This window comes from Artibeus jamaicensis, unplaced genomic scaffold, assembly GCF_021234435.1.
Source record: "Artibeus jamaicensis isolate MK-2021 breed Jamaican fruit bat unplaced genomic scaffold, CSHL_Jam_final contig_867, whole genome shotgun sequence".
In the NCBI taxonomy this organism is placed as follows: Eukaryota; Metazoa; Chordata; class Mammalia; order Chiroptera; family Phyllostomidae; genus Artibeus; species Artibeus jamaicensis.
In genome coordinates, this window is record NW_026521995.1 from 1,981,295 (window position 1) to 2,008,865 (window position 27,571).

General features: G+C 36.8%; 1 protein-coding gene across 2 annotated transcripts in view; it reads left to right on the forward strand.

Moving 5' to 3' along the window:
- The window catches only part of PLXDC2 (plexin domain containing 2), a 416,215-nt gene that overhangs the window by 338,527 nt on the left and 50,117 nt on the right, over nucleotides 1-27,571 (forward strand). For both annotated transcript variants that reach the window (XM_037147415.2, XM_053654762.1), the window contains 3 exons: nucleotides 7,701-7,761; nucleotides 14,534-14,684; nucleotides 16,123-16,161. In XM_037147415.2, coding sequence (XP_037003310.2) covers nucleotides 7,701-7,761; nucleotides 14,534-14,684; nucleotides 16,123-16,161 — 251 coding nt within the window. The remainder of the gene's footprint in view (nucleotides 1-7,700; nucleotides 7,762-14,533; nucleotides 14,685-16,122; nucleotides 16,162-27,571) is intronic.

The following is a 27,571-nucleotide window of genomic DNA, read 5'->3' on the forward strand; positions in this document are numbered from 1 at the left end:
GTATGTTAATCATTTATATTACCTCATTTAATTCTTGTCAAAACTCAGCAAAGATAGATTTTACAATCTCCATTTTATGAAACCTGAAGCTCCAGTCTCCAATAATAACTTGGAGACTGGATCACAGTTGATAGCAGAGTCAAGAGCTGAACCCAGTTTCACATGTGCAGTTCTAAAGCTCATGCTCTTTCCACCGAATAGTATGGCTTCAAGTTTTTGCAGCAGTTAAGTGGGGATAATCGTGAGAAATATTACCTGGTTGGGGTGAGAATTATATAACGGATTGTTATTGACACATCCATGATTACATGCTTGAACCCTACCATAACCTCTACTTCCTTCTCTTTCTTTTTCCCCTGATACTTGTGTTCAATGGGATAAGTAACATTATTAATTATTAAGTCAAAACTAGAGACACCATTGCTCTCAGTGCCTGAATCTAGACAGCAAGTGGGGCAAGTGGAGTTCTCTTTTCTAATGTGACACATGCACAGTGTCCCCAAACTCTTCAGAATGTGGTTGTGCGCTACCCAGAAACAAGGCTCCAAAAGTTGCACTTATAATTAGGTGGAAAAATAGCATTATTTTTTAAGTGCAATACTCATTTTATAACCATATTCTAAAAGCTACAAAAATGATTAATTTTCCTCTTAGAAATAATTACCAATCGATATTTTATTCTGCCTTTTCTAAAATAACTTCTTATTTGTGTATATAAAATCTGAAGAAACAAAACTATTTAATTGTAATGATAGTCTTCCTCAGGTACCATACCTCTGCCTTAGTTCAGCATTATCTTACTGGAAGAGTTAAGTGTTTCTAACGGAGTTCAGAATCTTTCATAAATAAGGAGCCAAATTGTTAAAACACATTTGCAGCCAAGATTCTGGCTAGTTGGCAAAGCCAAGTTTGTGATCAATCGGTGAAGAAATGATTTTAAGTGTTAATAGTCCTCGGTAAACTAAGACTGAGCGTTCATTTCTAACTGTATGACTTTTATTAGATAGTAAGTGTTCTGTCCTCAAGATAGGTCCTGTCAGCTTGACTGAAGCTGCCCCCTCCTGCCCCACCCAGAGAAGGACAGTTCTGTCTCCAAAGACATCCTGCTGGGGCCCAGCTTGGATTAGGTCCCACTGCAGAGCTGAGTGGGATGGAGTGGTTGGCAACGGGGACTTCAGGAAAACAGAAGGCAAGCAAATGAAGTATATTAGATATTAGAGGGAAAGGATTTGTAGAGGAGTTAGTACAAAGCAAAGGGAAGGTGTCAATGAAAACGTGAAGTCTTTTTTATTGTTCGAGTCTTCTTCGTCTTACCTGCAGGAAGTCCTGGAGCTAATCATGTGTGAGGACACATGCCTAGGTTGTGGGTTTGATTCTAAGATGAGGATTAAAAATAAATAAGTAAAAATAAAAGCTGAACCCTACTGTGAGATTAGGTTTGCCAGTAAGTCAGCCCAAGTCCTTTGAATCGGATAGCTTTTACCTGTTTCCCTGTGGGTGAATATTTATTCTCTTGTCCCTTTTAAGTAACATTTTGAGGAAGATTTAAATGTAGGTGCACACTAAGTACCCAAGTATCTAACAATCTAGATTTGGCATCTTCCTGTCTGAAACACGGTGGAAGTACACAGCTCCGGGCTCCCACTAATGACTTTGCCCTGGTATGTGTTTAATGATTCTCTGGTGTACCACTGACTTTGTTTTTGTACATCACAGTTTCAACCCATATTTCAGTCTCCTTCTCTTTAAAGTAGACACTGGTCCTTCCTTCCCTAAAGCACTGACCATGACAAATGAGGCAACATTAGCAGTGGCTTTTATTCAGAATACTTTCTGAAAAGATTAGCTTTCTTTCATGTACACCTAAATGCTGTCGCCTCACTGGCAGCCTCCGTGTTTCTCCCCCTACGTACTCTAACACTGAAGACAGACTCCACATCAGGAGGGGATGCTGGTAGGAAGAAAGAATGCCAGCATGAAAAGCCAAGTGCAAAACCCATTTTCCTTCTAGAAAATATTCTTTAGGGAAAGATGGCATAAACAACAAGAAGTAATAAATATATTTTTTTGTTACTTGGGAGGAAAGGAACAAGATTTGAATTTTTAAAAATGAGATAAAAGAATTGATCTTGTGATGTTTTTAAGCACATACCAGGGCAATCCTAGATTTTAGAAATTTAGAAGAAAGATTTAGCCTTTACTGTGTAAAATCTGCTGCTCTGCCAGATACCACCTGTGTAAATGACAAGGTTCAGGACATCGGGTATCAGGTGATTTAACCCATTTTTCCATCTGACATTTTCTGCATTCTGCATATAACTATTCTTACTGGCATCGGATTATGATTCTGAGCTACAAGTAATATCAAGAGCTTTCATTAAAAGAAAACATATTATGCAAACATAATATGCATACTCTTGTATATTATAATGATTTGAAATTTCATAATAGATCCTACAATATTGTCTGTAATAGGTTGAATAATTAGATTCACCTAATACTCCCAGAGAGGTTCAAGCAAAAGATTCTGTAAAAATTTAAGCTCAAGTTTCTTGATTTGAGGAGAAGTCTTTTTAGAAGTGAAATCATTTATCTCATGCCTAAGGCCAAGTAGGAACAGTAAGTATCCGCCTTACAGGAAACGAGGTACAGTTTTTTACAAATCTTTTTATTGAGATTGAGATTTGATTATGATCAAAATCTTAAATTTCATGACCTGTCTTTCCAATTAAAAATTTTCAGTGTTTCAAAATAAAATAAATTTGCCATATCTTACAGATTCATATGATCTATTTTACCTTATGACAAAATGTTATTAGTTACCACAGCTGTTTTTCATTAAATATTTCTCATCTAAAATACTTCTGCTTTTTTAAAAAGCATCTTTCCATTTTTTTTTTATGCTGGAGGATCATTTTTCACACTTTTGCAGATTGTGGCAAGAAAATTTACTAAACGTGCAATTGATTTTTCCATTAGGTTGCACGCTATGATAAATACACCCAAGGCTGCAAGGACCTTTTAAATCAACAGACACCTTAAATGAGGTATTCGTCCTAAAGTTTTCAGATTTTACAGGTCTTTAATTTTAGATAGCAACTAGAACAGAGTTTCAGCAAACCATAGCAAATGGGCCAAACATGCCCCACTCCCCATTTCTTGCTACCACAGTTTTATTGGAACACAGCCACGCTCATTTCTTTTTGCTTTTGTTTGCGGCTGCTTTTGAGCTACTCTGGCAGAGGTGACTGCCTAGGACAGAAACTGTACAGCCTGACCAGCCTAAAATACTTAATCTGGTCCTTTGCAGAAAACACTTTGTGGTATCCTGATTTAGAAACTAACTGCTGCCGGGGATTTAAGATTCTGTGAAGTTTCTTTTCCTAACTTCTCTTTAATAGATGTTTCTTCTCACTGGTGAAGTGATGCATGCTCATTTGTGCAGTAAGACACACTTTGTTTTTAATTCTTATGTATTGCTTATGTGTGTATTTGCTCTGTTTCCTTCACCTGAATATATTATCCTTATAAAATATGTCAATTTCTGAAACCTTTTCTACAAGACTGAGGTAAATTAGAGATTTGATGACATTTACACTTTAATCTCTTGAGTGGATAGATGTTGCAAGCTATTGTTTGTTTTCTAGGCTGACTTACTTAATGGGGCTCAGTTAACATGGTTCCTGGGGGCTTGGAAATCAACATCCCATTGAAACTGAGTGGGGAATAGTACAATTAATTTGAAGTATAGCTCTCTATCCGTTTGTTTTGGAGTTGGGTAATAGTGAGAAAGAAATAACTTCTTCCAAAAAACATTGGAAATATTATAGTTAGGAGCTCAGATTTTATTTAAATCAGTTTTTGAAAAATATTTACAAAACCAAGTAATCTCTGCCATATTTGTAAATACTGAATAAAGATTTGTCTCATGTTTAAGAGCAATTTAGAGTTCCATCTCATAAGATTCTATAATACTAATTCCCAAATATGATGGTAAAGGACCATCATATGGTACAGGACCATCTGTTACTATGGTACACAGAATTATTCTTTTTTTAATTTAATTTTATTTTTTATTGATTATGCCATTACAGTTGTTCTATTCCCCCCTTCATTCCCCTCCACCCTACCCTCCAATCCCCACCATTACCCCCCCTTTAGTTTATGACCATGTGTCTCAAGTTCTTTCGCTTCTATATTTCCCATACTGTAAACATTTCCCAAAACACTGTCACTAAAATGAAAATCTCATTTATTTTCAATAATTGACCTAGCTTCATGCCTACTACAAAACCATCACTTAGGTGTGAAAAAGAGTTGATATTTACTAAATGTTGACTGTGTACCAAGCTCTAACTTTAATTATTACATAAGCTCTCCTACCTCATTTTGCAGATGAGGAAACAAACCGAAATGGGAAATATAAGTTGCCTGAGATTCCATACCTGTTTTGTACCCAAACCCAAATTCCAGCTCAAGCAGTCTGATTTCAGAACCTCCCTTTGAACCATGTTCCTCCCAAAGTCTTGTTAAAATAAGCTGGAACACAACCAATTACAATGTAATAATACATGCTAGCATTTGACATTGGGTTGATATTGGCAGTCACTGAGAAAGGGTTACTAACTCTTCTGGGTGGGTTCAGCTGGGTTTACTAATTAGAAACAAGGCATGTATTCCAAACATAAGTAATAGCATGTTCGAAGGCAGAGATGGGAAAAAGCACAACACATCCAGGGAGGGGCACTGAAGGATGAGCCAACAGGTTGTAGAGGCAGGAGGAGTGGACAGGGGCCTACCTCGTGGGCGTATTATCCAGGATGTCAGCAGTTTTCCAATTTCAGTGTGATAAGAGTCACCTGGGGTGTCACAGTGAAAACTGCTGGACCCAAATTTTTAGAGATTTTTTTTGTACAGCAAGACCCAGAAATTTATAGTTCAACAGGAATACTGGGTGATTATAATACAGAAGAGCCTTTTTGCTAACAGTGTTAAAATGGGGAGATTAATATGCGGAGCATGACATGGTTAATGTTTCTGTGTTTTAGGAAAAACAGCCCAGCAGCTCAGTGGAAATTGTTCTCAGAAATTATTTTTGGTTTATTTTCAATTCAGAAGTAACATAAAGGTGGTTTTCCTTAATAATTTATAGCATACACTCAGACTTCTGTCTGTAATTGCTTTTAGAATGCTATTTAGATTACTAAGGTATGAGAAAACGTTTTAAAAAAATGCTGCATCCGGTGTTGTTAAAATGTTAAGGCACTGTGAGCTACAGAATGCATGCGCTCTTCAGACCAAATCTTATTTGTGTTTGCCATTGTCAGTCCCTCCTACCCTAGCAATTAGTAAACTGCAGATCAACTAATAGAGGATCAATTGTGAATAAAAGAATTCTTCAATTGAATCACATATTTTTAGTAGAACCTAATTTCACACAATATAACTGGGGGACTTTAATAAATCAAGCAAAATGCAGTGTTTCCGTGCTTTTTCTGGGGATTGAGTTAACCATTTAAAGGACTAATTACTTAAGATAAAATTTCAGTTGACCTATAAATTTCAGATTTCCTACTGTCCTCTTATAACGTAAGATTAAATGTTATCTCCCAGTGGCTTGAAATACAGCTGCAATACAGTATGTGAAGACAAGCTGCATTTTTAGAATTGTCTTTTCCATTTAATTATTTGTAGCCAGGTAGCTCCCAAAAATATTTTTTATTGTAGAAAATCGATATATTTCCATCTAACAAAAGACAATGTCAGTATGTACATTTTTTAATATTTAAAGAAACTCTAAAGGCAAAAAGAAGAAGAGGGAACGACCATCTTATTCATTTGGAGTTAAATAGACTAAACGTTAGATTTTTGTTGACTGTCTGGGGATTCCCAAAGTTAGCACGCTAGATCACACTGTGATGTTCATTCCACATTAAGCTTGATCAACACAGATGGTAGGCATAAACTAGCTAAGCTCTAGTGAATCATATCTGGGCAGAATGATCGATATGGTCTTTTTTGTTGTTCTCGTTGACAGTACAATTGTTTTCACATTCCACTTGAATTAAATTATGCTCATTCATGCCATAGTACATAATGTCTGGCAAAGATTCTTGGACTAAGTCATCATGTGGACCCACTGCAAAACAAGTAGAAAAAAAAGTAGCACTATAAGCCCTGTAAGAAAATTTAAGACAAAAGTCGAGCAGCCTCCACTTACTTTCAAAAACTGTATAAATATCTTTAGATTAACATTTATCAATATGGATTCATATATATTATATATAAATGTATGCATAGATATTAAAATTCAGGGGTGATATAAACCTTTCATTTTAGTAGACTAACAAAAATATTTTGAATTTCTAATATGAAAATGAAATCAGGTGTCAGACACACTAGATATGATTATATGTGACACTGGGTATAACATTAAAGTATTCACAGTCTAGTTTGGTAAATAAGTACCAAATTGTATGTTAAGGAGAAAAGTTAAATAGTAAAGTAAGAAGTGATCAACAGCAACTATGAAGCTTTATCAGAATGGGCTCTGGAGAGTAATTTCTGTGTCTTAAAAAAATCAATGGACTGTGGCAAGAGGGCAAGAAATTATTCCAGCTGAAGAGAGAGGAAAGGGGACGAACTCTTACCCAGCACTTGCTGAATTAGACTTTTTAGGTGTGACATAATCATAGTAGTGTTAGGGACCCCCAAGAACACACTCAGGATGAATCATTCACTGAATGGATTCACAGAACTCAGAACAGCTCTTATACCCAAGGTTGCCATTTACTACAGCAAAAGGTTAGAGATTAAAATGAGCAAAGATGAAAGGCACACAGGGCAGCGTCTAGGAAAGACTAAGTTCCGGTCGTCCTCTTATGGGAGAGTCATACAGACAGCACTTAACTCCCCCCGCAATGGTTTGTGAACACACACAGCATGGCCTGCCAGCCAAGGAAACCCACCCCCCCGAGCCTTGGTGTCCAGGGTTTTTACTGAGGCTCAGTCACGTAGGTATGAAATTCTCTATGACTCACCTTATCTCTAATCTCCAGCCCCCACAGAGTTCACACTGATATAACATGGCCCAGTGCTTCCGGTGAATAAAACAGACATTCCCCATAAATAATATTGTTAGCATAAGCTATCTTACATTTCTCCAGCAGGATATTCCAAGGGCTTAGAGGTTATCTCCCAGGAGCTAGAATGTGTGGGTTTAAGTTGCTCAACCTGCTGAGATAACCCTTTGCTATACAGTCACGTTTGTGGCTATGGATCTTAAATATAAAAACTTAAGAGAAACAAAAAGATCTAACCCCCCCCCCAAACACCGATACAGTGTTTTTCTGTATCCATTTGTTTGAGTGATGAGAAATAAAAATGAGGAAAACCAACTTCATATAACAGCAGTCAGCCTTACCTCTGGGTGGGGTGCACAGTGAAGGGGGCCTCGGTGGGGACATTCATTGCCATGTTTGATCCTGGTCAGGTGACTATGTGGGAGTGAGTTAGTACACAGAACAGTGTAAATTCCTTGCTGCTGCTCTGATAACAGGTCTGTAGAAGAATGCTTCTGTTGTGCTAAACTGAAAATTTGAGAATTAACTACTTACCAATCTTTTTTTCCTTTTAATTTTTATCCCTCACTCTGGACCCTACACTCTCTTCTCTGAATTGCAATGTCGTCTTCTCTGAAGATGTTCCAGTGGATTTGATCGTCATCGCCAGGACTGGGTGGACAGTGGATGTCCCGAGGAGGTATGCGTGTGCTTTATTATGACAAGATTCTGGGGACCAAACTGTCATGTATAGCTGCTATAACTTACTTAAAGTGGTGTCTAACTTGATAAAAGTAGACAGCAGTCATCGAGTCCCTAATTTGTGTCAGCCTTGGAGTTTAAGTCTTTGTATGTATTTTCTGTCATTCTCATGCCTGCCCTGTGAGATCCGAGCTGTTATGGCCCTCACATTACCAAGAGGAGAAGGAGGGGTGCAGGGAAGGAGGGGTGCGGGGAAGGAGTACAGTGAGGGTATCCAAAGTTGGGAATGTGGGTGACTAGGGAATAACAGAACCAGTATTTGAGTTTCCACGAGCAAAGGGTAGTTCTCTTAAACACTTGCTGCTTTTCTAAGACCTAGGAAGCCAATTTTAATATTTTTCACTCAAATTGTAAGGTGACCTGTATGGAGGAAAAGATTGATTGCAGGAATTGGATGGATATAAGTTAGAAGTGACATAACATGGACACAGTAACTCCCAGGCAAACATGATAGAGACAGTGATGCAATGAAGTGATTCACACCAATGAGTGCAATTGCAGAGGCAATTTTAACCTGTTTAAAGGATTCTTAGTGGATTGCATTTACACCGTCATTTTAGGATCACATAAAGATACATATAAAGTATCACATGTAAAGTTCACAAAGAAAGTATGTTTCTTCTCCATTTGTTATGTTTCAGGGTATAAATTTTGAATTAAAATAATAATATATTTTTGTCATTCAGCAAAGCAAATGTTATCAAAGTGCTATCTTAAAAACTATTAGGTGATCAGTAGTTACTAGATTGTTAAGTTTTTATGTATGGTTTCTCATAAATATCTTGATAAATATTCTCAAATATTTGAGAATATTCTTAAACTTTAATCAACTTTTGCCATTCATGGAGGTAATTACAGTGACATATACTATAATCCAGCTATTTCACTTCACTTACTTAACAACATAGTTCAAAAAAGAAAATATATTAATGGACTCATAGTTTTGTTGTTAGCTTGGTATTTCTTTTATGTAGTCACAGTTACCTCAATTATTTATATTTATAAAAAGATTAAGGATGCAATTCAGACATCTCAGTTTTCTTGCCTCAATGTGGGACCACCGTGATCGATAGAGAAGAATCCATCATATTTGAAGCCCTCCTAAATATATGCATGGGGAATTTACTATGTTCTGTGGCCTGTGCTAAGCACTAAAATTACAAAGATTTTTTTAAAAAATTACTCTCTACTCCCACGAATCTCAGAATCTAGGACATTCTGTCATATTAAGTGTTTCCATTTTATTCTAAAATTAAATTATCAACCTTACTAGATTTATGGTAAGCAATTCTAGCCATATTTTATACATAAGAAAACGAGGTCACTAATTCCAATCCATTTTCCATGCCTAACACCAGGGTTAAATTTTCTTTCTCATTTTGAGATGAGTTTATACAATAAGTACAAATCCCAATATGAGCACTTACATCTACCCTTCTAAGCGCCAATAATGTGGAAGTGCGTAACAAGTGCATCCAGTGGGTAGGTAGAGCACTGGACAAAGGGCCGCCTGCACTCAGAGAATGACCTGGGCAAAGGCACAGTATCTGCAAGTGTATGGTCTTGTTAAGTGGAGTAAGAGAAGGTTTGCTGAAGAGGTGTTATTTAAGATGATGACTAAAGGGTAACTGAAGAGGAAAAGCAAGAAATGGCATAGATGATGTAAGCAGGGACAAAAATATGACAAGTTGAAGGAGTTTGGACTGTACCTTGGGCAAGAGAAAACTGCCTGAAGGGTTTCAATTAAGTGGATGATTTGATCCAAATGACTTCTTATAGAATCACCCTGGCTGTGGGTAAATAATGGATTATAGTGAAAGAGGCCAGTAAGTTGTCTTAGCTGTACACATACACACATACTTTGATGCTGATGATCTGAACTAAAATAATGGAAAGGTGGTGGTGAGCACAGGGGTGTGGTGGTGACCACAGGGGTGGGCTGGTGACAGGATCCTTAGGTAGCTGGTTGAAGGGAAATGAGTGCTATGAAAGTGTTTCAGTGTATTCTTTTAAATTTTTTTGAAATATTTTAATAAAATTACTATAGTTTTAAAACAATAAAAATGAATATTCATGATTGTACTACCCAGTTAAAGAACTGGAATTACTGATGACTATAAAACTGGTTCTTTGCTTCTGCTCCCTTGCACCTTTTCCTCTCCCTCTTAAAAATAAACAAAACTAGTCTGAATTTTGAGTTCATCACTCAGAATTTGTTCTTACCACTTGTCCCTGGTGGTGCTTGTGGCGGTGGCTTACATTCATAGCTGCGTATTCCATGGTATGAATATCCTCTCCATCAGATATGTATGGGGTGCCCCTGAGTCCGAGGCACTGTGTAGGTGCCAGGGCACGTTCATGACACAACTGGGGCACAGAACGAAGCCATCGGACCCCGCCATCCTAGATCATGTTCTCACAATCGTACATTCTTCACTCAGTCTTCTGTTTATGGACATTACTTCCAGATTTGTTTTATTACAAAAAGATTTTATGATTGTCTCCTCAATCAAATGCACAAAAGTTTCTCTAGTATTCCTAGAGTGGAATTATTGAATGTCAGTAATGTTAGGTAAATGTTCAACTTTGAAAGGTAACGCCAAGTCACACTACCAGCACCGAACTGGTCCTCGCGTTCTCATCATTTCACGGTTCTGACAACCCCAGTCTGGTCATCTTTCTTCATTTCTGCAAATCTTATCGAGAACTTAAAATGGTGTCTTATTGGGAACTTAATTTACATTTTATCAATCATTAATGAAATTGGTTATTCTTTCATATGCTTTTTGGCTTCTATGGTTCTCCTGTCTTTTCTGAGATATTTGTTCATATCTTTTTCTCATTTTTTAATTGAGTTGCTATCTTTCTCTTTATTTGTAACACCAAGTCTTTATTGATTATATGTAACAGACATAATAAATTGGATTGATGGCCACCTTACAAAACTCTCTTTCTAATTTAAAAAATATATATATTTTAACGCACTTAGCGGTTCTCTGTTAAAACAATCACGTCACCTGTAAGTAGTGACAGCTTTGCTTCTTATTTTATATTCCTTATATCATTTAATTAATTTTTTGTTGGATTACTGGTCTATTATCTCCACTTGTATATATTTTCTTCCAAATTTTGGATCATCTTTGGAATTTCTCTATTTTTTTTAGTTACCATTTATTCAAAATTTAATGTGTTTAATTAATCTTTTATGTTTAGTTTTCCGTGTATGTGTATCTTATTTGAAAAGATTTTTTCTACCCAAGTTCATAAGGTTATTTTCAAATTTCTTCTAAATGTTTTAAAACTTTGTCTTTCACATTAAAGTCTTCACTCCATTTGAAACTGGGTTCAAACTCAGTTTTGCAGGGATTTCCCCCTTACAGATAACTTTAAGCAGCATTTACTGACTAGTCTTTCCTTTTGGCAGTTTGTTTCAAAGCCACCTCTTTCTTACGTAGTTTTCACACACATGAAGTTGGTTTCATGGAGCTCTTCTAATACCCAATTTTTCAACCCTCTGACCAGTGTTACACTGTGTTAATTATTGTAGTTTTATAAGAAATTTTACTACCAATACATTGGTCTCCTCTTTCTTCAGAAGTGTTTTGAATATTTGGTCACTTTTGTTCTTTATATAAATTTTGGACTCAACTTGTCAAGATCTGTAATCCATCAATCAATTTCATTAATGTCCTTATTGTAATTACATTGAATTGTGAATTATATTGCATTTCCAAGTTGTGGACATTGTAACATTTGATATTTTTATTAGTGACTTCTAACCCAATTAAATTGTTGTTAGGAAGTATCTTCTATATGGCACTGGGTCTTTAAAATAGGTTGGTACTTTTTTATAAGTCAGCACATGGGCAATTTGAACCAATGATCTACATGTGCTCAAACAATGTGTTCTCTGATCAATTAGGTGTCAGGCTTGATAAACGTACTATTTAATGTGACTTTTCCATCCTCTTTTTCCCCTTCTGAGCTCTTCGGAGTTAGGCTTTGCTTTCTCACCAGTTTCTTGTATCTTTTATGTCCATCGTGAATCATCTACCTTGTTTTTCTCTGCTGCATCCTGTGAAATTTCTTCAGATCTATCTGCCAGATTATTGATTCTCCCTTGTTTAATTTCAGTAAATATATCTTTATTTCTAAAATTTAACTTTGGCACCTTTTTAATCTGCCAAGTCACTTTTATAGCCTGTGATACTAGTTATTTTTTAATTGTACCTTTCATTTATTTAAATTATTTCCTATATGATTTAAGATATTTTATATTAGATGATTCCTGTGTCTCAAGTTTTTGGTAGTATCATAAGTCATTCATTGTTTCTATTCTTTGTTAAAGTACTCTTTTTCTTTTTGTATTTCTTTTTGTATCCTTTCATTAAAAATGCATATTCCATGGGAATCCCTGTGACCTGAATAGGTGATGCTTTCCCCCAAAGGGGGTTTGATGATTGGAACGAGAAGGCTTTAGAGAATTCCGCGTGTCTCTGCCTTTAACTGAGGAGGAGAGGTGTAGGTTTTTCTCCCCCATCTAGGGCTGGCACACAGCTTGAACTCCTTAAAGCATGCTGATTTTTGACAATTGCTGCCCCCAAAGCAAACCCTCCTTGTCTGTACGATGCACACTGCTCCTACCGTCTATATGGCACACAGCTGCTGCTTTGTTTTTGTGGAGGAGACAGTAGAGAGGCACTCTTGGAGATTTTCTTCCCTTCATGCAAATCCTAGAAATGCTTTAACATTCATGTTTTATGCATAATCTATCTGCATTCTATTCTACTTGCATTTATAGTCTTTATCTTTACTGACATAGGCACATAAAGTCCAAAATTACTTCAAACCTTAGGGTGTTTGACAATATTGGGATTTTTTGGGAATTAAAAACACAGGAGGAGACTGATATGTGTGTGGCAAGTCACATTTTAGACTTAACTAGTCTGAGATATCTACGACTTCTCTCAGTGGAAGGAAGTTCACAATACCTGAGAAGCTGGGCGGAGTCGGGCCAGTGTGGAGGCTGAGAGAATAGCTATAAATAACGTACTCCATCTATTATAACAGAAGGAAAGGTTAGGAGATTCAAACAAAAATGCTGATTTGTACAGAAAGTTAAAGAATTCTTGCTGATGACTCTTCTATTTAGGAAATAAAGGGTGAGCCGAAAGGGTAAAATTGGAAGAGGCATTATGGGATTGGAGTTTTTAAGTAGAGTGCAGAGGGTTTGAAACTGATACTTAGGGTAAAGGGTGAGGAGGTTAGCATAGTGGGCCAGTGTGGCCAAGCGGCCCAGGAGGCCTGCTGAGGAGGCTGGAGGCAAGTTTGCAGAGTTCCCTGTGGGGGGCTGTGCGCATGGTCTCCAGCTGTGCCTGGTTTGGGAGCAGGCAGAGAAAGGCAGGTTTTCTTTTACTATATTCAGTATTAGTGATTTATGGGAAAGGTGATATGGGAAGAAGAATAGTGTAAAAATACATGATATTATTGAAAAGAGAAGTTGATGTGATGGGAAAAAGAAGACTTGAAGAAAACTATCATGCTTGGGCCTTCTGTGTAGTAACAGGATGAGTGAACAGGTACATGGTAGGCTGAAAATAGGTTACCTGGAGTCATTACTTCAGAACTAAAGTATTTCCAACTGCACATAAGGTGCAGGGTGTGGAGATGACAACTAAAGTGGAGTCAAGAGGGAGGCCATGAAACCTCTGGGGCTGAGGAGATGCAGGAACTAAAGTTCGAGGACTGGATGGAGCCCTGGGATGATAAAATAGAGAATAAGCCTGTGGCACCTCCAGTGGGTAAAAAGAAAGCCATCTCAGGAACTCTCCCAAAGCAGCAGTAAAGTGCACTGTACTTTGATAATGACAAGAAAATTTTAAGAAAGGTGCTTATTTAATAATAAGTTCAAATGAGGGATGAGTACCTTCCCTGTACCTTCCCAGTTACTGTCCAGGGCTACCAGAGGCTTGGCGTTCTTTGAAGTATGAAGAGGTGGGGGGAAACGCCAACTTCTAAACCATGCAAGTTTGAATGTTGAAGTTGTTACTGGTGAAGGTTGTAGGATTTATCTTTACAGGCTGTAGCAGACATGATATGCACCTTTCCCTGGTGTCCGAGAGAAAAGACAGGCTAAGCGAACACATGACAACTGTCTAATCCTTTGCTTGTGTAGTTTCGGTACTTCACAAAGAAAAAACAAATTTTAAATCTCCATTTAGTCTGTGGGGAGATTAGTCTTAAACAATAAAGTAGTATTGAGTAGTTATTAAATTTTTAGAATTTATAGTTATCAGTTTGATATGAAGGGAATTCATTCTTTCTTCACGTACCTAAGCATTTTTAAACCTTAAGCATGTGTTATGCACCTATTTTTCTTCTTGTATGAACCTTTCCCTTTTGACAGCATGTCTTTTACAAATATACTGATATAAAAGTTAGGGCAAGATAAACAGCAATAGTATGGTAAACAGAAAGGGTGCGGCAGAAAATGGTGCAATCCAAACATCTAAAGGTGGCACTGCTTCGTTCCATCCAGCTTTTTCTCTCATCTATTTTACCTACTTTTGTAAATTAACAGAATCTCTAAGTATAGTCCTGTACACAGATGTATCCCTTGTGTTAATTTGAGAGTCTTTTGTGCTTTACAGACCACCTTCTCATATGAATGATTACTCTTAAACTGTTTTCCCACTTGTTTCTCTTATTAGTCAAAAGAGAAGATGTGTGAGAATACAGAGCCAGTGGAAAGTTCTTCTCAGACAACCACAACCGTGCGAGCGACCAGCACGCAATTCCGGGTCCTGACGACCACCCGGGCAGCAGCCACCTCCCAGCTGCCCACCAGTCTGCCCACTGAAGGTACCCTGGACATGCTGTGGTTTCTCCTGAAGGAGAAAACTCATGGTGTTCACATGTACTGGGGTCGCTCTTTCGAGGGAAAAGTTTTTTTTTTTTGTTTGTTTGTTTAAAGCAAACTGAATTTCTGAAAGGGAAAAGACAAATTATTATGGAATTAAAATACATGCTGGGATTCTCGTAATGTACTGTGCCTTTCAATAGTGACTACTTGCCCTCCTAGAAAAGAAACACAGACTTCCTTTCCTATTGCTGAACTTTGCAGTAACTGAATTCAATATTTCAGTCAAAGGATAGAAAGACAAAATTCATTTCACATGTCCACTGATGTTGGATTCTGAACAACAGATAATTCTACTCATATGAACTTCTAAAATTTTCCTGAATACAATCAATAAAATATATTGGTCCATAACCTATAGAAAGGCACTGTATAAGTCACAGAAATTGTCCTTGGAAACATTTCCTCTGCCAGGGAAGGAACACATACCAGAAACCATTAATGCACGGGTACAGTTCATTGGGGGAAGATGTCTATTAGCCAGAGTTTAACCATCTATTCTGATTGGCCCCACTAAGAACAATACGAGACTAGCTGGCCAAGAGCAAGCTTGGATGGGTCAGCAGGAGGGGTTGTCTCACTTCTTTATGCTCATAAATCTTGCTTTCTTTTGAATAAGAAATTAAACTTGAAACCTTTTATTTTAATTGAAATTTATTTGGATATTAAAACTTAACTGAAAGTCATAAAGTGAGGTGGAGAATAGCTGCTAAATACATTTTATTTAGATACTTAAAACCAACATTATATATTAATCCATATGATTTGGGTTGTTACGTAGCTTGTGAAAATATTTTTGCAGTTTGAATCCTACCCTGTGAAATATTCCAGCAATTTGAATCCTACCTTTTAGAATGAAACAAAACTACTGAAATAAAAAAAAAAGGCCTACTTATATTTTGTCCATTAGAGATATTTTCTTATGTAGTGTTGGATATGTTCATTAACAATGAATAAGCATTTAACTTTTGAATTTAAACTTATAAATATTGACAAGTCTTTACTATTTCAAATAATTTATAATTTTTTATCTTAATATTTAAAATAAAGGTCACACTATAGCATCTAAAAACAGTAACTCATTTTAGAAACTTGAAAATAAATGTGTTTTAAGTTATAATTATAACAGTGTACTTTTCTCACAGATCTTAAGACTCCTACAACATTTTACTAAAGTCTTGGATCTTACAATCTCGTGAAGACATTTCAGTACTACATCATGTAAACTAGGATTTGCTCTCATTGAACTAGAAATTAACTCACTAAAGTATTAAAATCTATTCATGTAATCATTAAGGCATTAATAGACAATTACTGCTCAGGAGATTTATGCACTTTTAAATTTTTTTCTCATGTAATAACTTTGAATTTCTCTTTCAGATGATACCAAGATAGCACTACATCTAAAAGATAATGGAGGTAAGAACTGATACTTTTTTTTATAAATATTTTTGGACACTAATCTGTTTCATTCATTTATGTGTGAGAAAGCACTTGGGCTTCCAGATGAAGAGTGAAGTTGCATTTTGCTCTCTGTCGGCATTTAACACCAGAAGAATTCAGTGGGTTGGCTTGAAAAGTGAAATGGTTTGAAGAGTGGAGGGAATTTCTCATCCATGTACTTACCTATAAAAACTACATGACACCAATAACCAGTGAAAATGTTATATAGGCTGTGCTTTTTTCTTTTGATGTATGGAATACTAGGATAATGACTAGGATTAAGATTGAGAGGATTAGGGCTAATATACACCAAAAATATTCATATTTTTTGTTGCTATGGTTCTTTGTTTCATTGTACATGTGATTTCCTCCACAGAGCAAGTATTGGGTTCAACTGTTATTTTATTCTTTTACTAACTTGACTATTTAATATCCTTTATAAATAAAATTAAGAAATAAAGCAATACAGGCATATATTGTGTTAATCCTTTTTATTCTTTATATGAAGCAAAGGACAAAAATTAAATATGCAGAACATTAGTTAGAGCATACTCAAAGCATGCTCTAAGACAGTTTAGAAATATTGTATCTATAATGATACTTGAAAATTTGAGGAAGAAAAGCTTTACCAAAACAAGGCTGTGAAAAATACTGACTAAAATTTTTAAAGTAGTTCTTTTCCTATTGGGCTCTATTAGCTCACAGTGCTTCTCTGTCATAGTGTGCTGGATCCCGTTCAAGGAGATTCGTTAGATTAGCGACTGTGTGTTGAGCTCAGGAAGAGGGTCCCCCCCTTCTGCACAGCATCTATCACAGAACCTCTCCCATAACCGTGGGCATTCTGGGGCACTGATGAGCCACAGTGTTTCCTCTGCAGCCCCAGGCAATTTTGTGAGTATGTCAGAATTGTTAGGGTAATCTCTGCAATTGAGTGGTTTCCAAATTACTCAGGTTAGGTTAAGTAACATTTATTTTTCAGTTTTCTTAAGTCACTGTGTATGTATGCAGTGACCTAAGATATATGCATATATCTATCCTTAGATTTTATATGAGTTCATTTGTGAAAGAAGCTGCTTAGCCTCTTTATATTCATCATTATTACATCAGTTGCCCATTATCTTGCTTCTGTATCAAAGTGTTATTTCCTTTATTCCATACTTATTGTATTAATGCTGTAAGTGGCTAGTTTCACGGATGACCATTTGCAAAATGTATACTATCTTGAAATGAATTAAACTCTCAGTGTTTAAAGGGACCTTAGCATTCCCCCAGCTCAGGATTTCTCCCAGTGGGGCATTAGTAAGTCTCACGTGAGTGTCAGTCCTGATGTTGGGGTTACCGCACTTGGGGAAGATATGTGCTCTGAGGTGAATACTTGGAAGAGGGGTTCTGTTCCCAAGGGGCTTCTGTTGTGTTTATTGTAACTTAATTCTTAAAATAGGTAGTAGTGACATGCATGCCTGTTACATTATTCTCTGTGCTCTCTTTTCTTTTGTTTTTAATAAAATACCCTGTAGTGCTACCAGAACAAGCAAAAGATACCTTGATTAAATAGGTGTGGGATACTGTGTGTAAGAGAAAAATGAAACAAGTGTATTGAGTGGAGGGAGAACTGTTCAGAGCTTTTAATATTCGTTTGCTCAGTGTTGTATTCCTGCCGAACGCCTGCAAATGGAAAGGCATCATTACAGGCTTGGAGCAAAGGCGGGGAGCAAAGCTCAGACTGCCTTGCTTTCAGCCCGCATGCATTCTAAGTACGCCAAGAGCTGGCAGTAAAGATGGAGTAGCTAGCATTTCTCATTTGGTCATAAAATCGTTTTATAGGTAGCATCTCACAGAGAGTGTTTTATAGAGTACACATTGGGAAATAGGTTTTTAGAATATTGCCAGTTATTCCAAGGACAATCCTTAGTGTTTAATGCAGCAAGGAATGATAAAGCTGGAGATCTTAATTCAGTACATTGGAACTACCTTATGATAATGAGATATCAAGTTAAATAAATACCAAGATTTAAATGGAAGACATTGGGTTTTTTTGTTGTTATACTAGAAAAGTTGACTGTCGGATTTTCAGTTGATATTTATAGATCATTGATACACAGCAGGTAACCATCAGAACTTTAAAATACCACAATACGAGTTCAGCTATGTCTATGTATTGGAACTCTTCACCTCTAGGGCTGTTTACAAAGTACTCTTCCGAAAAGTACAGTTAGAGCAGACCAGCCTGATCAGTACTAAGGTAAATGTTCCTCCAAAAGAGCGTTGAAGGAAACTCATGCACTGCACGTGAGCCCCTCCATCGGGACAGCAATGCTGTCACGGCTTCTTACCTTACGGGGTATGGGAATGCAGGAAGAGTTGTCAATCTAAATCCAACTGCACTGTTAGATTTGACAGTTGTCAATCTAAATCTAACTTTAATTAAACACCCTCTAGCTGAACATTTTGCAAAATGCAGCTAGTAATGAAAAGGATGCCTAATTTAAATATTTTCTCACATTTATTGAGAATTTTTTAAATGTAAGCTAATAAATTTTTGTAAATTGCTATGCATTGTTGCAAAGAAGTTTAGCATGTTTTATTTTTTTATTTAATTTTCTGATTTAATCAGCTGTTCTTAAAAGCATTTTATTTTAGAGGTCTGTACTTTTCTGCAAAAGGGATATTTTTCAAAGTAGTCAGTATGTAGCTAGAAACCAATGACTGTCTTTACACACATCATCTTTTTGATATTGGATTACCTTGTCTCTGAGTCTTTCTGGGGCTTTCTATGGGTTAAAGTAGTTGATTTTCTTCGTGGAATCCTCAGCTGACATGATTATACATTCACCTTCCCAGAGATTTTCCTTCATCTTTGATGTGAAAGCATAACATACTTCTGAGCAGCAGGGTATCAAAGATGCACCACAGGGCTTCTCATCGACAGGACGTAGACTGGCTGCGGTCAGCTGCATCACTCCTCCGACGAATCTTCAGATGCGTGCTGAGTTTCCCGCTACCTTTGGGATAGGTCTAGGTAGGGCCTCTAGAAGGTTCGGACTACTTGTTTGATTGAGAAGTTTTATTAGCCTTCAGGCTTGAGTGGAAATTCTAATCTCTGTAGATAATTTGGAGTAAAGAACATGAAGAAATGTAAGCAGAGGAATGATATCTAAGGAGTACAGTCCCCTTAGCAAGACACAGAATTTACTCACCATTTTAAGTGGCTGAGTATAAAAACTCAAAGAAGATGATCTAAATATAACATGTCTCCAACTGAAATATTACAAGTTGCATATTTATAATATCATTTATAGAAACACATAAGTCTAATCAAGTAGCATACCTTATTTATATAAGGTACAGAAGCTATAAGCAGAGAAAGAGAAGGAGGAAATAGAGCAAGGCAGAGAAGAGGGAAAAGAAATATTTATTGAATGTTTACTATGTCTCAGGCACCATTCCAAATGCTGTATCTGTATTACCTCACTTGATTCACATAATACCCATGAGTTGGTCCTATTTTTTTTAATATTTTATTTATTTATCTTTAGAGGGGACAGGAAGGGGAGAGGGAGAGAAATATCAATGTATGGTTGCCTTTCCTGTGTCCCCTGCTGGGAACTGGCTTGCAGGGAACTGGTCTGCAACCCAGGCATGTGCCCTGACTGGGAATCGAACCACGATTGTCTGGTTCGCAGGCCCGTGCTCAATCCACTGAGCTACACCAGCCAGGTTGGTCCTATTTTTATTTTCATTTTATAACGGAGGAAGTAATGGCATAGAAAGGGTAGGTGGCCTGGCGGGATGTGGCAGAGCAGGGATGGGGATCTATTTAACCGTGGCGCAGGTTTCGCGTACCTAAAACCCGCCACTAGTGCTGCACCTGCAGTGCAGATCTCTTAGGGTGAATCTCATGTGGAAGATGCCGCTGTAAGGTGCTTTACACACACTTATTACATTCGTTTTTCTTTTCCGTAACAACTGGTTATAATTATAAGTGCTTGAAAATGAAATCTGCCATTTGCATGTAATTGTGCATTAGCCTCCATTCTATCCTTTCTGTGAAAATCACAGTGCTTTGATTGCCCTGTGTCATTGAGCAGTGGCTCTGTATCACCGACATGTGGTCTCCAAACTCCAGGGCTGCTCTGTAGATTACGTTCAACACCTTAAAGTTCTTTCAGCCCACTTGGTTCCTCTAGACATTCCACATTAATTCACCATGAAGGTTGACCAGAATGTATTCTTTGAATATATATGAGGTCTGTCCAGGAGGTATCCAGCCATGTACTATGAAAAATAGAGACATTTATTGAAGAAGATACAAGATACAAGAAACATTGTACATAGGACACTGACGCCTCAGTCCCCTTCAAAGTAGGCACATCGGGACCTCACACAGTTCTCCCAGTTGCCATCAGTGGCCCCACTGTATTTTCTTGAATCTCACTGATGGTCTGAAATCTCTTCCCTTCCAAAGACGATTTAGTTTTTTGAAAAGCCAGAAGTCACAGACCACCACCTACAGGGCATCACTCATTGTCGTGACGAAGTTGCTGATCACCAGCTGTCTATAACTGCAGCCTTCTGAATCATCTGAATAGTTTCTGTGGAGGAACGTTCAAACTTAATGCAAAGTTTAATGCAGATTCATTGCTCTACTTGCTCACTCATTTGAAATGTGACAGCCACACAGTACACATGCGCACTCAATGTCGTCTCCTGCCCCCACTGACTGGTACAGTGAGGTTGTCATTTTTCATGAGTGTGCATTCCAGTCCACTCTCCTTGACTGGCAGGTTACATGGATGTCTCACGAGCTCTTCTCATTATTTTAACAATGACTGGACTTTTTCTGGGCAGACTAAACACATAATGCACAGGTGGCAAACACAAGGCCGGTGGGCCAAATCCGGCCCTCCACTTTGTTTTATCCAGCCCAGGGCCTTGTGTCTGCCTGGCAGCAGTGCCGAGCTCTTGCTTAACTGTTAAGGAGGAGTTACATTTATACAGTCCTAAAATTACATTCGGCCCTTTGAAGGCAACCTCAAGGCTGATATGGCCCCTGGTGAAAATGAATTTGACACCCCTGAATAATGGTTATAGCATTTAAAACTATATCTACCTGTTACAAATGTAGATAATGGTTATAAGCATTTAAACCATATCTTGTTATATAAGTATCTAACCACTATGCTATACACCTGAAATTAATATCATATTGTAGGTCAGCTGCAGTTAAAAACAGTTTATAAAAACTACATCTTTGGATTTTCAAATCTGGGCAAAACGTTATTAGAAGAGTTTCATTTTTAAGGAATTACTTAGCTATATATTTTAGCAAATACACTTATTAAATGCATTTTTGGCATTAGATTAAGCTGCTTTCAAGTGGCACTCATCACCTAGTAGAAATGTAGATGTCTTTAAGGTGCAAAGTGCACAAAATTATATCCAGGATTGAAGAGGGTCAAAAGCTCAGTCAATGGCAATGTCTTTACATTGAAAAGTAAAATCTTCAACCAGATATAGCTCAATTCAGCAGATGGAGTTGTGCCATTCTGCTCTGCTGCAGGTGTTAAAATGATTTAAAGCTGTAAAATCCGGTGATTTGATGTTATTATTTAAAATCTGTTGGCTGATATTTATCCAAGTACCAAAACTATATTCCCTCTTGGTTCTTTTAAAGTGTCTTCCTTTGATAATTTTTTTAAAACAGTTCTTCATTGCTAATAATATTAAAAACTATCAGCACTCCAGGCAACTACATTATGCAGGTGGTGCTGTATTTGTCATTTCTTCTTATTTCTAAGAATTGTACTAAACCTGGATTTTGAATGGCTGTATTCTTGAGTCAGAACGTGGTGTTTCCAGCACTGGCCAGTGGCTCAGTCGGTTGAAGCATCGTTCCATGCACCAAACGGTGATGGGTTCAATTCCTGGTCAGGGCACATACCTTAGTTGTGAGTTCACTCCCGAATCTCCCATCTGGGCATGTACAGGAGACAACCAAATATACCTTTCTCTCTCTCACATCAGTGTTTCTCTCTCTCTCTGTCTCTCCCTTCTCTCTCTCCAAAACCAATAAACAAAACGTAATAATAAATTCAATAGCCATATTCTCCAGTGAACATTTTTTAAAAAGAATGTGGAGTCCCCATCAAAGAGACACTGAAATAGCTACATTAAGCAGCTTGCAGAGTATGATTAAGTTAATTCTGAGGTACGTACCTGCAAAGTAACTTCAAACAGCTAGTACAGATACACTTTGAATGAACTACTGTGGAATAGGTGGTCTAATTTTTGATTCTGTTCTGTGTAGTTTCTTATTGCTGAACATGTCATAATACTTTTCATCCAAAGAGAAAAATGTAAGAACACTATTCTGACTCTTCACTTGGAATGCTTCTCAGGTTATATTTTTACTACCCAGTCTGTAGTGACAGATGCAGTGTCTAGTGTTTCATTCATCATTCAGTGGAGTTGTCTTTTTATTTTAATACATAAGTCATCAAAGAATCATATCTTTCATTTCTTTCCCCTACCTCCCTTTGCTGTTTTTTTAAATCTACTTCTTTTGCACAGATCAGAGTTTTGTAAGCAAAGGGAAACTGTTACTTCCTTTTGACAGGCTATTGAATGTCTGTCACTTACCATTTCTAAAATTATAAACCATCTTGGCATTTGGTTTTATCTTTTGCTTTGTTTGGTTACTTTTCACGACAGCTCTAACTCTTCTAAATATTTATATGTACTAATGGTGAACACTTCTTGTATTTCAGAATGGTGTGTTGAATATCCCTGAGAATTAGAAATTTGTCTCCTAAATTTTTCTTTACAGCAGTGATTCTCAACTGTTTGTATATATTGGAATCTTCTAGTTATTCTCATCTAATTTTGTTCTTCCAGCTTATAAAATCCCCAGTGCTCAGACCATTCTCTGGGCCCGAGATGGGATCCAGGCATCACTATTTTGAAACCCCCAGGTGATTTCCTTGGGAAGCTGAGTTGTGAGCAGATTATCTGCTGTGATGCTTCAGGAGTATTGTGAGCATCGGGAAGCTGTGGGAAGAGGGAGTCATGTTACTATGTATTTTCTGCGGTGGTGGTTCCTGGGTGCAGCCCAAACCTTTGCACTGCATTTCGGACACCACCAGGTCACAGACCACCCTTTGAGTATCAAGACTTGAATGAACTCTTGACTTCTTTCTGCCAGAGTCTCTAAAACAAGAATGACGTCTCTTACTGTGAGTCCACCCATTGGTCCTTACCTTCCCCTCATGACTCCCCTAAGACAAAACTGGAATTGGCGGCAACAGGTATTTCCCTCTGTACTCACGCAAAGCATGCAGATTGCTCAGCAGAGGCAGGGGCCCCAAAAGCATTATGTCCATTATATTGTGTGACTCATTTTAATATAGTATGTGAAAATGAGACTATTTTAGCTGTTGCAATTATTTATTTTAGTAAAAAATAGTTAAATTTTCTGTATTTTGTTGAAACATGAAATTGTTCATTCTTTCTTCATCGATTTTTGACCTGCAAAAATTACAACTTTGTTGTTTGAGCTAGTAATCTAAAATATTATTATCCAGCATAGGAAAAGATAAAGAAAAATCACATTGGAATGTATTTTTTCTCTTCATGTTAATTTATAGAGTTCATGCTGCAGATAGAACATGGAGCAAAATGATGTAGCGGAGGCTCTCAAGAAATAGCACGGCTTCCAAGAGTAGCTCTGAATACACCTTTAATTTGCCATCAGCAAAGTGTTTTACGACATCCCCTGTCTCATCAATGCCTCCTGTCCTTTCTGTGTTCATGTCATGTATAATTTCCTGTCTCCCCTCTTCTTGTCAGAACCTGGGCTTGGGTATCTCCTGACAAAGGAAAGAAATTTCCATACAGCATGAATCTGTGGGGCCTGAGATTTGTCCATTGCCCCAGGATCAGTTTTTGTGTTACCCCAAAATTTTTAAGCACCTTCCCAGGGTTGTAAACCTATGTAAAGTTATCATTATATATTTTTAAAATATGAAATGTCTAATGATCAACGTTAATTGCTTTGTGTTAGTAAAATAAGATGTATGTCACTAGAAAATTGGATTAACTTTGATGTTGATTTGATTTGACCTGATTTTATTTATTCAAGAAACATTTCTCTCTTTTTTTAAAGATTTTATTTATTTATTTATTTATTTATCTTTAGAGGGGAAGGACAGAAACATCAATGTATGGTTGCCTTTCATGCGTCCCCTGCTGGGAGCTGGCCTGCAGGGAACTGGCCTGCAACCCAGGCATGTGCCCTGACTGGGAATCCAGCTGTGATCGTCTGGTTTGCAGGCCTGTGCTCAGTCCACTGAGTTACACCAGCCAGGGCTACATTTCTCATTTTTCCTCATTTTTTATTGAATTGATTGGGTTAACACTGAGAATATAATGTCAGGGAGGAAGTAGTGAATAATATCAATGTCTCAAACAGGTCAAGTGAAAAAAAACTGAAAAATGACCATTCGATTAGGTAATATGTTAACATTTGTTGACCTTGACTGAATGATTCTGCAATCCACAGAATTGTACAATTCCCTGAGAGAATTTGGGAAGTCTCAGGCAATAATGAAATTGAGGTCAACAAGGAAAAGCTATTTTTTCAAGAAGCTTGGTGAAAAGAAAAGTAGGGATTTATGTAGTGGATGTTGTTTTATTTTAGGAGCAAATTACATGTTATAGGTGTTGAGGAAAAGAACATAAAAAGAAAAAAGGAGTTAAAAGATGGCTGGGGGTGAAGTGATCCATGGACAAGCATGGCCGGGTAGTCAGCATGGATGAGAGGTGCGAGGGAGAAGCTGAGGGAGTTTTATATGAGCTTGTTTTTTCTCAGCATAACAGGAGGTACAGTAATCCGGTAAAAATGGGCAGGAGCGCTCAGAGCATGGTGTGTCGGAGCTGAGAGAACCCATAAAACATTTCCTTGGGGAATGGAAAACAAAGCCTCCTATTAATGTCTAAAGGGCATGCCCACCTGTACTCGGAGCCCACTCACTTTGGTGACCATCCTCAAGATCAACACTAACCTTTTTCATTTCTGCTTGGATTGCCAGTGCTTATTAGCCATGTAATATGCTCATCCAGTTTAAGGGAAAAAAGAGGAAATGTTGATGGAGATAAAATAGATGCTATTTTTAAAAAGGCCTAAAGCTTTAAAGAGAGTAGTTTAACCCTTTAGATGACAAATTTACTTGAAACGTTTTTCAACAGCTAGGTTTTCAATGGCTTGCTGTTCCATACTAATGTTTGCCTTAGTTTTATTCTGCACTAATGTTTACCTTAGTTTTATTTTGCAGTCCTCAAATAATACCATGAAAGATTTAAAATGCACCTTGTGTAGGAAGGACAGAGATTAATTATTTAATACATTCATAACAGTGCTGTGACCTACTGTATCAAAATATTATTGCAGTTATAATAATGAGTTAACAAGTTGTTGAATTCCAACCATAAGTGACTTTTAACACATGTTAACATCATGCTCAGCAGCCGTTAAAGAAAAAGAACTCAAAAATATAGAGTTAAATTTAAATGGAATCCCAAGAAATATTTCTTTAACCTAAAGAAGCAAGGATGGAGTAAAAATCAGCCACATAATAGATGGACAAAGAAAACAAATAGCAAAATGGCAGATCCATATCCAGCTGTATCAATAATTATATTAACTGTAAGAAGAACAAACCCTTCAGTTAAAAGCATAGATTATCAGACTGGCTTTTTAAAAGGCAAGATCTAGTTATGTACTATGAATAAGAGATGAACATGAAACATGAAGGCATAAAGACATGAAGTGCTTTAAGGTAAAACTGAAAAATATATGAAAATCTAACCATACAGTGGCTATATAAATATTATAGTACATGGAGTTAAGGACAAGGACATTAAGAGAGGTAAAGAGGAAAGTATTAAAATAACAACAGGATCAGTTCATCAGGAAGACATTAAATATTTAAAAATTAGACCAAAATATTAAAAATTAGGAAGTATATATATTTAAATGACACTATTAAACGCCTTATTCTGGTTGATATTTATAGAACATTGTTTCTAGCAACTATAGAATATATATATATATTTTTTCAAATATACGTAAATGGTCACCATAATAGACCATATGCTGGACCAAAAAGATATCCTAAATTACAAAATATTGAAGTTTTATAGACTCTATTCTCTGTCTACAAAAGAATCAAACAAGTATCCATAACAATATATCTAGAAAAACCCTACATCTGTGAAGTTAAAACCACTTCTAAATACCACTAGCAAATATTGCAGCTGAATGATAATGGATACAGCATAGTAAAATTTGTGAGAAGCTGCTGAAAGTACTAAGAAAGAAATTTATAGTTCTTAACTCTTACATGAGAAAAAAGATTTAAAATTAAGGGTCCAAGTCTTCAATTTAAGAGTTTAAGAAAATGACCAAGTAAGCCCAAAATAAGTACAGGGAAGGAAATAAGAGGAGTATAAAAAAATGAAATAGAAAATAGACAAATGATAGAGAACATTAACATTTTTTGAAACATTGGTTCTTTGAAAACTTTAATAAATTTAATATTCTCTAAAAAGACTTCAAAAATTGATAAATTACCCTATCAAAATTGAAAACTTGTATTCATCAAAAGCTCTATTAAGAAAATAAACAGTTAGGTCATGTACAGGGACAAAAAGGCTTACAATATACATATTGCAAATACAACAGACTTATATCCAGAAAATATTAAGAACTCCTGCAAGTTAGTAATAAAAAGGTAACAAACCAAAACCTCAATGAGCTAGCATTTCCTATCTATGGTAGAGGCTAAAACCAAGAACACATGACACTGACATTGAGGGTATGGTGCACGAAAACTGGCAGTTTCTTTTCAAATTAAACACAGATCTTCCTTTTCAGCCACAAAGTATGCTTCTATGTTTTTATCCAAGAGAAAAACAGCCACAAAAATAACATATAAGACTATGCATAGTGACTGTGTTCATAATTACGAATATCTGAAAACAGTCCAAATGTTCAGCAATAAAATAGTAAACAAATTGAGTATATTCACATAGTGGACTTACTGTTCATCAAAAAAAAAAAAACCCTACTGATACATGCGATGACATAGATACATTTTTAAAATATGTTAAGTCATGCATGACAGAATACATGTTAGTATGATTCAATTGATCAGAAATTCAATATAGGCAAAATTAATCTGCAGTGGGTAGAAATCAGCACAGCGGTTGGCCTTTGTGGGGTGGGGCAGAGCGTGGTAAAGGCTGACCAGAAACAGGAAAAGGGAACTTTCTGGGGTCATGAAAATGTTGTTTTTTGATTTGGCTGATGGTTATTTTGGTATATACAGTT